The sequence below is a fragment of the Urocitellus parryii genome, chromosome 2 (assembly GCF_045843805.1).
Source record: "Urocitellus parryii isolate mUroPar1 chromosome 2, mUroPar1.hap1, whole genome shotgun sequence".
Taxonomy (NCBI): domain Eukaryota; kingdom Metazoa; phylum Chordata; class Mammalia; order Rodentia; family Sciuridae; genus Urocitellus; species Urocitellus parryii.
Genome location: NC_135532.1, coordinates 62,071,415 through 62,082,418, shown reverse-complemented (window position 1 = coordinate 62,082,418; position 11,004 = coordinate 62,071,415). Strand labels below are relative to the sequence as shown.

The 11,004-nt window shown below is 36.1% G+C and overlaps 1 protein-coding gene across 1 annotated transcript; it reads left to right on the top strand.

Moving 5' to 3' along the window:
* The first annotated feature begins 9,821 nt into the window (after positions 1-9,821).
* LOC144253363 (uncharacterized) lies at positions 9,822-10,571 on the top strand. The gene has a single exon (XM_077795478.1). It carries the CDS (start codon positions 9,822-9,824, stop codon positions 10,569-10,571), a length of 750 nt encoding a protein of 249 aa, XP_077651604.1.
* Positions 10,572-11,004: the final 433 nt, after the last annotated feature.

The window sequence follows — 11,004 nt, the reverse complement described above, 5'->3', positions numbered from 1 at the left end:
ACACCAGACTCTTAGGAGACTGAGACAGGAGATTTCAAGTTGAAGAGGACAGACTCAGCAATTTAGCAAGAAACTCAGCAACTGAGACAGACCATGTCTCAAAATAAAAAAATACAAAGTCCTGGAAATATAGCTCAGTGATTAAAAAGACAAAACGAAAAAAAAAAACTGGGCCCCATCTCCAGTACCAATAAAGAGATAATAAACAAATAAAAGTGTAGTTTCATTTTTCAACCATATTAAGCCATAATGGTTTTATAAATATATTAGACTCATGTGTTCCTTTTGTTACCAAAAGCCCTGTCCTTGTTCCCAATGCCAATCCAATAATGAGGACACAGTTTTGAGGAAAAAGAAAAACATATTTTAATGCTTTGTTAGCAAAGGAGAAGAACAGGGGACTCCTGTCCAAAGGCTGTGATTCTACCTCTCAGGGGGAATAAGAGGGTTTTAATGAAGAGATTCAAAGGCTACATGTCACGTGTTGTCTGTCTGGAGTTATAATTAATTAATATATTTATTTATTTATTTATTTAATTAGTTATGCATTGATGCACTTTGATATACATAGATGAGATTGAGAAACAGTAAATTCTGAGATCTTCTGGTGCCACTCCCAAAGTCTGAATTACTTCATTCCTGTGAAGGGTGTGTGCTCAATGGCAGAGAATTCTGTCTAGGTTAGGGGAAAAAGGTAATCTTAATTCCACTGAGATTAGGGAGGGGGAGAGAATAGGCAGAGATTAAAAAAGAGAAAGAGAAAGAGAGAGAGAGAGAAGAGAAGAGAAGAGAAGAGAAGAGAAGAGAAGAGAAGAGAAAGACACATGTCCTTTTAAAAATAAGACTCAGTGGGAGGGATTCAAGGGCTATATTCAAAGCATAAAGGGGACCACCTTCATTCACACTTTCTCTACCATAATGCTCCAGCATATCTAGATATTAGAAATTCATGAGTTTCCTTAAACAGTTTATCTACAGTGAATTTTATACCCACGGGGTATGGAAATAAAAAAGAAAAAAATACAGTTTTCTCTGTTCTTTTCTTAAAATCATCAGACTGAATGACTAAGAATAACTGGACATTTCCATAACTAGTTTTCTTTATCATTTAAATTGCCCTTACAAATGGCGTTAGAATAAGAGTCATTTTGTGCAAATCACTTTTAGTCTACAGCTTCATTGAAATTAAATATGAAAACTTGATTCTTTAAAGGCACAAGGCAAAACCAATTGGTGCAATTGCCTATTATTAAATATTAATGGAGACAAGGAACCTGGTTAAGGTAACATAATGAACCTGTCCCTCTGACTCTTTATCCAATGAATCTGCGGGATGGAAATGATTTAGAAAGAATTTGGAGAAATGTTTGCAATATTTTATCTCAAAAAAAGAAAAAACTTGGTTTGTTCTTTTCATTAAAACTTTGAAAGAAACTATAAGGACAGGGTTAAGTACTTGTCTCTGTGCCCGCCCTAAATGATTGTGCCACCAAACCGCCTCTCACGACCTGGCCCTACACTCTGCCTGCCAAAAGGGTTGGCCAAAAGTAACTAACTCCACCTGTGTCCTGGCTCTGCTAAGGCTGTATATACAGCCCAGAATCTTGTGGCCAGCAGCCATTTTGCCCCTGAAAATGAGCCACATCAGGTGTTTGTCTGATTGACCCTGCAGCTGAATAAAATGAAGGTTACTGATCTTATAGTAGGGACAAACGAGGCAAGGCACCAAAGATAGCAGGAAACAGTTTTATTTGGCTGCAGCCAGGTTCAGAGGGCACAGCCTTTGCTGTAATCAATCAATCTCCTGAACCCCGAGTTCACTGAGTTTCAGAGTTTTATACCCAGTGTGTAAGGGGAGGGGCTCAGAAATTCACAGTCTGCAGAAGTTTACATAAAAGCAGCTTTTGCTTTCACTGTTCTGGGCAAGTAACTCTTCAAGGACAATACCTGAGAAGGGGAGAGCTTCATCTCCCCTTTCTTTCCTCCCCCTGCCAGCTGTTACCATGTGCCCATTTGTAACTTATCTTAAAAATGTAGACATCTCTGTGAAGCCCAGCTCAAGGCCAGAGGACTTGTTTGCACATTTCTTCAAAGTACGATACTGGATATGAAAACTAGTAAGGGGGTGTCCATCACCTGGAGTGCAGGTATCTTCTCGGCCAGTGGCCAAGTAAACAGGGTGACAGGAAAATAGGAAGTTTGTCTACAATGGACTCTTTTGCTGACAGTCCTAAAATTAGCCAAGGTGAAGAGGGCTTTACTGTGGAGAAAGGGGGTGCCACTTCAATCTGAGACCTGCTCCCTGCATTCACCATTTGTGCACTCATGTTCTTACAGAAACATTCTGTAATCTCAAAATTTCTAATCCTGTGGGCCATAGGATCTGTGGTTTATAGTTTTAAAACTAAAAAATTATTGGCATCAAAATATTTTTCCTGTTGTTAACAATACTTATTTGCCAGACAGAACTCAAAATATACACTAACATAATAATTACAACTATTTTCATTCATCTCTATTTTACATATTTGATGTATTAAATCTTAAAGAAAACCTAGAGGATATATCATTATCATTATCATTTACTATTGGAAGAAATAATATTGAAAATGTAAATTAAATGTCCCTCTTGCTATATGGTCTTTGAGATATTTTATAGTTTACATTTTCAAATTTTAAGTTTCTCTGATCACAAATCAATCTAAAAATAATTTAGTGGGAAGAAAATAGCCAAAATGCTAACAAAGGGAAACATAGGAATGTCATCTCTTTTTCAGCACAGGATAATAAATAGTGGAAGATGTACATTGAAACACAATACCCCTTAAAAGGTGCCATGTGGAATTATTCACATTTTACTCTCCTTGATGTAGTGTGACAACTAAAGGAATAAAAAGAAAAAAAATCACTAACAACAAAAACAGCAAGAGAACACTTGAAAAGGTGAAGGTACCGTAAAATGTCCAAATCACACCATAACCTCACACTCTCACTTCTAAATTATCTTTTTCTCAGCAGGGTGGAAATGGAGATTCAAACTGCATAACCTTTCATCCAACAATACCATTGCTATGCTACTGAGAAGGCTTAAGTAACTTAATTCTTCTCACAAAGCCTGATGCTGATATTTGGCAACTTCTAATCTGGCTGGGTGCCCTGACATGAATTACAGATTCTTTGTGCTCCTTTTGAGGGGAGTTTGAGGAGGATGAAAGCAGATACAGACAAAGGCAGATGGAGCCTAGGAGCCAAATAGCATGAGGTTCCTCTCTACTGGATTTGGATTTGGCAGCCTCATACTGTTTTAAGGAAGAAAAGTAATTTTCTATAAAGTAATTAAATAGTATCTTAAACAAACTATCTCTGTGGTTGCATTTTGCTTTGATTTAATTTTAAAAATGTCCTTTGAATGGGGGCTAGGGTTGTGACTCAGCAGTAGAGCTGATGCAGTGAGTAGAGCGCTCGCCTAGTGTGTGAGGCCCTGGGTTCGATCTTTTTTTTTTTTTTTTTTTTTAAAGAGAGAGTGAGAGAGGAGAGAGAGAGAGAGAGAGAGAGAGAGAGAGAGAGAGAGAGAGAGAATTTTTAATATTTATTTTTTAGTTCTCGGCGGACACAACATCTTTGTTGGTATGTGGTGCTGAGGATCGAACCCGGGCCGCACGCATGCCAGGCGAGCGCGCTACCACTTGAGCCACATCCCCAGCCCCCTGGGTTCGATCTTCAGCACCACATAAAAATAAATAGATAAAAGTATTGTGTCCAATTACAACTAAAAATAATTTTTAAAAAAATATCCTTTGAATGTAAATCAAAATTTAGTGGATGTTTTAGGTCATTATTGGCATGGATTACCTTCTTTTTATTTTTTATGAGTAACAATTTTTTATTTTTTTAAAGAGAAGGATAGAATTTAATCTTTATTTACAGGACACTATAAGATATGAAATTTCACATAGAAATAAGAAACCCATTTAGAGGACAAATTTTATACAGTATGTATAGTTTGGAACTGTTCAAGTATAGTTTTTTTTTCTGATTGTATACAAAGTATATTCATACCAATTCATGTCTTCATACTGTACACTTTGGATAATATTGATCATCACATTCCACCATCATTAATAATCCCATGCCCCCTCCCTTCTCCTCCAACCCCTCTGCCCTATCTAGTGTTCATCTATTCCTCCCATAATCCCTCTCCTTACCCCACTATGAATCAGCCTCCTTATATCAAAGAAAACATTCAGCATTTGGTTTAAATTTAAAACATTTCTGTATATCGGTGACAAATCCTCAGAAAGGGAAATGAGGAAAACTACCCCATTTTCAACAGCCTCAAAAAAATAAAAAATAAAATACTTGGGACTCATCTTAACAAAAGAGGTGAAAGATCTATATAATGAAAATTACAGAACCCTAAAGAAATAAATCAAAGAAGACCTTAGAAGATAAAAATCTACTTTGTTCTTGGGTGGGCAGAATTAATATTATCAAAATGACCATACTTCCAAAAGCACTATACAGATTTAACACAATTCTGATCAAAATCCCAATGACATTCCACATTGAAATATAAAAAGCAATCATGAAATTCATCTGGAAAAATAAGAGACCCAAAATAGCTAAGGCAATCCTTAGTAGGAAGAGTGAAGCAGGTGGCATCACTATACCAGATCTTATATACTACAGAGCAATAGTAACAAAAACAGCATGGTATTGGCACCGAAACAGACTTGTAAACCAATGGTACAGAATATAGGACACAGAGACTAACTCTCAAGTATAGTTTTGTTTAAAAAAAAAAATCTACAATAACAAGCCATATTTTAAAAGAATTCTCAGTAGAGAAACAGTAAGACAAACATATTAAACACAGTACACAACAAAATTTTGCCTCTGCTGCATGACTTAGAAGTTAAAGGTCCCAGGAGCCCCATCCTGAAGTTGGAAGATATAGCCTTCAGAGGTTTCTGGCACAACATTTGATCTTCCTCTTTCTCTACTGAAAAATACAACCAAGTTTAATGAGGCCTTGTAGGCAGACTCATTTTCATGGTGCTGTAGAGCTTCAATTTTGTCTAAGCCTCCACATTCTTCAATAATTATACTCAATTTTCTCAGTTTCATCTCATTTCTCAGCAGCCTGAAAGATATTTCAAATGGCACCCAGAATAATTTTGGTATCTTTTGCTGTTAAGAAGTTCATCAATGGTTCTATTACTCCACAGTGAAGGAGATACACAATCTGATCAACTGTCCCACCATTTGTACAATTGATCACAGCCCAAACAGCTTCATTTTGTGTGTCTTAAAGTCTGCCTTAGAACACCAATGAGGAATGGGGCTAATTCATGATTGACAACTTGCTGTATCTGGTCCTGTTGGCCAACTGTGATGTTTGACATTGTCCATGTAGCTTCCTTCTGAATATGAGTTCGGGGGTAAGTTAGCAGTCTGGGAAAGATGGCAAGTGCACCTGCATCTATCACAACCTGAATCTGATCATCTGTTCCATGAACAATATTCCCTATGGCTTGTAGAGCAGGAGTCACAATCGGCAATGCAGAAGCTCCCAGAAGTTTCACAAGTTGGGGCAGAACTCCTGTTTTCACAACCATTTCAATGCATTCATTTGGACCATCAGTAAGGTAGGAAATAGCCCAGCAGGTATCCACTAATATGCTAGATCCTCATGATGCAGGAGACAAACTAAAGTGGGAAGAGTTTGCTCAACAACATCTAAGGGGGGTGCAGGATTCTTTTTTTTTCTTTTTCTTTTTTAATTTTGATTTGTAATATATGACAACAAAATGCATTACAATTCATATAGTGCACAATTTTTCATATCTCTGGTTGTGAACAAAGTAGAGTCACATCCTTCATGTCTTTTACATGTACTTAGGGTAATGATGACCATCACATTCCACCATCTTTCCTACCCCTATGCCCCCTCCCTTCTCCTCTCTCCTCTCTCTTCCTTTCCTCTTTGCCCTATCTAGAGTTTATTTAATCCTCCCACCTACCCCCAGCATATTTTGGATCAGCATTCTTAAATCAGAGAAATAATTTGGCATTTGTTTTTTGAGGTTGGCTCATTTCACTTAGCATTATATTCTCCAGCTTCAACCATTTACCTGAAAATGCCATAATTTTATTCTATCTTAATGCTGAATAATATTCCATTGTGTATATATACCACATTTTTGGGCCAAGGAACTGAACAGTTAAAATATATATATATATAAAATATATTTTTCTTTTTTTTAGGAAAGTGAGCAGGAAAGAAGGATGCTTGAATGGGTTTGCTAGAACTATCTTTACCAAGTGCCACAAACCAGATGATTCAAAAAGCAGATATATATTTTCTATCAGCTCCAAAAGCTTAGAAATCAGAAGTAAAAGTATTGAAAGGCCTGATTTCTTCTGAGTCTTTCTGGTTGGCTTGTGAATGGCTCTTTTCTCCCTGTTTCTTCATATGGTCTTCCCTGTGGTCTGACTATATCCAAACTTCTTCGTGGAATAACATCAATGTTGGATTAGGACCTACCCACGTGACCTTATTTTATCTTAATAACCTCTTTAAAGATCCTGTCTCTAAATATAGTCACATTCTCAAGTCACTGGGGATGATGAGTTCAGTATATGAATTTTACTGGCACAATTTAGACTACAACAATGCTACCTGTGAATGTTTTCCCAAAATCCCCATAATACTATATTTTTCATGCTTGGTCATGCTTGTCATTTGTTTCCCTAGGGCTAGTTTACTGACATTGGAATCTCAAATTACTTGCAGATCACAAGATATTTAAAAATTAAAAGCAACTGAAGAGTTTTAAGACTTCACCCTCATCCCTTCAAGTCTCTGACTCTTAAATCTGACCTTACAAAACTGTTCGCCTTTCATGACTGGTGTTTAGGGTACAAGTCTTTTAGGCTGACTTTTATAACAGAGACAACTCATTTTCAGAGAGAATATTAAAAGCCATAGAAATGGGAAGCATTAGAGTCTGGGTCACACCAAATCAGTTTTAATATTAAGACATTAAAATTCTATAATGCTGTTTTGTAAAATATCCCAAAGTTTTGATCCATTCTGAAAACATTTTAGGCAGTCTTGTGTGATGAGCCTTTAACTCAAAAATCACAGAGAATAAATCAAAATGTATACAGGTGAGGCTATATAATGTGGGACCAGTTATGGGAAGCTTCCTGAGGACATGATTTTGAATCTTTATTGTATTCTGCCCTACCCTGTATTCTGCAATTATATAAACACTGTCATGTGTACATAGAAAATAGCATGTACCAATTTCTTGAAATACATTAAAATCCTAGAACCAGATGATTCATCTACAAAGAGGTAATTAGAAATACCTATGTAGTTGGAGAATTTGTTGTCTAAAATGAAAGTATTGCTAATATGCTAATATGGCATTTGATTGTCTTTAATGTAGTCTGCATATTCTAATATTCCTGAGTAATTAACAGCCAAGGAATCTTTTTTTTTTTGCCTACTTGAAATTTGTAATTTATCTGAATACATTTTGAAATAATATATTTGCTAATAAAGAAAATAACTTGACCAGGAATTTTAGAAAATGTGCTTTATTTCATGAAACAAGATACCAGAATAACAATGCTAGTAACATGTTTTTCATTAAAGTTCTTTTCACTATAAGCAGTGAAATAATAATCTGATAAAAGAGAACCTAAGAAATATTGATAACCATGCTGTTTATGCTGACTGACACTTACCATGGGTCAGGAAAACTTCTAAGTTCTTAACATGTATTTTAATTTATTATATTCTCATAGAAAAGTGATCAGGTATGGTATGATCATACCATGATAGAGTTGATAAAACTGAGGGAAAGCCTGGTGCACACCTGTAATCTCAGGAGCTCCGGAGGTTAAGACAGAAGGATCAAGAATTCAAAGCAAGCTTCAGCAATTTAGCAAGGCACTAAGTAACTCAGTGAGAGTGCCTATCTCTAAATAAAATATGAAAAAGGACTAGAATGTGGCTCATGGTTAAGTGCCCGTGGCTTAATCCCCATTGATGAAGTCATCTAGACATGTGGATTATTTGTGAAAATATTTTAAATTACGAATTCAATTTATTCACTAGATCAAGGACAAAGGATATATTCTTCTTGCTTCTCAGTTTGTCCTTAGTGTTCAGGAATCATAACATTCCAATACAGAATGCCCTGAGTTTCTGGGGTTTTGGGAACTATTTTGGAATCTTTAGCTACCATGGTAGCAGGAGTACGCATCACAAACACGAGTATAAAGAAGCTGCCACAGGTTCAGCTAAAACACTTTCTTAATTTACTTATTGGTGAAAGTTATCAGGTGGATATTTCACTTTTAATTTGAAAACAAGAAAGTTTCACATAGATGCTTCTCATTTAACATCTCTTCTCTTTCCACACCACTATGAATCTATTACTATTTTTATTGAGTTAGTATGACTTTGCATATGGAAATGAAAAGACTTTTTTAACTTTATTAAAAAGAAATATAGCAAACAGCTGCTGATAAATACGGTAAGATGAATAAATGACAAATCTTTACTCAGGTATCAGGTATGAATATTTTGGTCTTATTCATGCTATTTTATGTAAAGTTTTCAAAGTTTATGCTTTAAAGCTCATAATAACAGGTCAAATATTGTGATATCTATGTGATATCCAAATTGTTAAATATTATCATATCATCAGAATTATCACTTTTGAAAAAATTTTCAAAGTCAGTACTCTGTTGTTATTGTTCTGTCAGTGAATATAAATTGAATATCAAATGCATCTAGGATAAAATTACTATAACTAAGAATTTACCAGTTTCAGTTTCTTATATAACATAAAAAATTTGCCTTATGTTAATTATTTAGAGTGGTCTTAAAATTTTAAAATATTTTCACCTTTGATTATTCAGTGTTTATTAGCATTTTTAAACTCCTAACATATTATCATTATAAGCTATTTTGTTAATAACAAATCAATTCTTAAGTCAATGTTAATGTGTATGGAAGTAAGGACTAAATACATATTTTTTAATAAAAAACATCAACTATAGCCTTTTTCTTCGAATTCATTTTTTTTCCTTAAAACTCATGTTAAGAAAACAGTCAAATGGTACACAAATGACTCATTGTGTCATTAATTCTGACCCTAAATGACATCACTATACTTGACATAAGTTGTTTTCTGTTTTAGCAGAGATCAGATGTTCAGGAAATTCAGAGATCACAGAATTGTGAGACTCTTATTTAAATATTTAACATTTCAAACCATCTTAAATGTTCTAAACATTATGGTATAGAACTTCTTTTAAAAAAATGTTTTTCAGTTCTTACTGGAGTTATTTTTTATATAACAAGAAACATTTTATAATACATAGTATATTACCATATTAATAATAAATGATATATTTATTGAAAATGAGTTGATTAGTAGAAGATCATATTTAGCAGAAGTAATTTAGTTGACATGCAGATAATAATTCCATGCATTATTCTTGATCGACTCAATATGTACTTCAGGATAAAGTTATTAATATATAATTTACGTGTTGTGACTTAGACCCAATTTGAGTGATATCAACCTTATAATTAGTTTACTGACTTTAATTCATATATTCACTGCTTTCTCCTGCAGTTTAGACCCGGCCACATTTCTCCTAATACAAGTCAACACCACAACCAGAACTGTATGAAGAAATTCTCCGCACATACAGGGCCTTTTCTGTTGCAAGCATCACTGGTTCACCTGTAGTGGGAGCCAAATAGATATATTGAGCTCAGCACACTAAGGAACATGGAGAGCTCTGAATCAAAACGGATCAATAAAAAGAAGATACTGCAGTTGCTTTCCCCTTTCTGCTCTTGTGCCCGAGAACAAAGTCAAGTCAATCATGAATCTCCCGAAGTGGGAAAGAACCTCTGGAAAGCGAACCGCGCGTCCAGAAAGGAGAACGACATTTTCAGGGAGGACAACAAGTCCCTGTGGAGAGAGAACAAAGCTCTCAGAGGGGAGATCGAAGCCTTCCGAAGGGACAACAAGTTGATCCGGGAAAGGAACCAGCTCCTGCAGGAGGAAAACCAGGTCCTCTGGGAGCTGAAAAAGACCACTCTGGAGAAACAGAAATTACCCAGAGAAAATGTCAAGGCCTTCAACACGCAGAGAAAATCCAGTCGGCAACAGAAACGAGCCCGCGAGGCCCAGCTCAAGGCCCGCAAGCAGCAGGAGATCGCCTTCCAGAACGAGGCCAAGGCTCTGGACGAGGAAATGAGGTCCCTGAACCAGGAGATCAGGGCCCTGCACCACCAGAAGAGAGCCGTCAACATGGAGGAAGAGGCCCTGGTGAAGGAGGGCCTGGAGCTGGGGAAGGAGGAAGAGGCCCTGTGGAAGGAGGAGCGGGCCCTGCGCAAGGAGAACAAGGCTCTGAGAGAAGAGCACTGCGCCCTTCAGGAGGAGGAGAGAGCCCTGCAGGAGGAGGCCTTGCTCCTCCAGTCCTGGTACAACTTTCTTCAGAAAAGTGAGCTCAATAGCACAACAATGAAATAGAGCAGAAGGGTGACTTGAAGATGTGACCTGAGAACCTTGAAGATCATTGACCTTCCAGGGGGAAAAGGGGGAATTTGAAGTTAAAATACTGGTGTTGGGATTGGAGAGCAAAGCCCCAAAATTCATAGGGCTCCATATTTGGTCCTGGAAACAAAATAAAGTCCTTTAAAGAAAAAAAAAATAGAATGATTTTTTTTATGTTTACTTAAATTTTAGACTCTCATGGTAGTAAGTACTATTTAATACAAAAAGAAATGCATCAAAACGTGGCATCAAATGTAAAAGTTAAATTTACAATTTATTTTCAGAGACATTGGATAAATGATTTCTCTTGTAAGACATTAGGAGCAAATATATATCTTAAAACTTCTGTTAGATTTATGAATAATATAGTGAAATACACAATTTCTTATGTTTATTCCACATGTGATTT

Bases quoted from the DNA above. Each gene is read 5' to 3' on its own strand.
- LOC144253363 (XM_077795478.1), top strand. From the start codon at position 9,822: ATGGAGAGCTCTGAATCAAAACGGATCAATAAAAAGAAGATACTGCAG.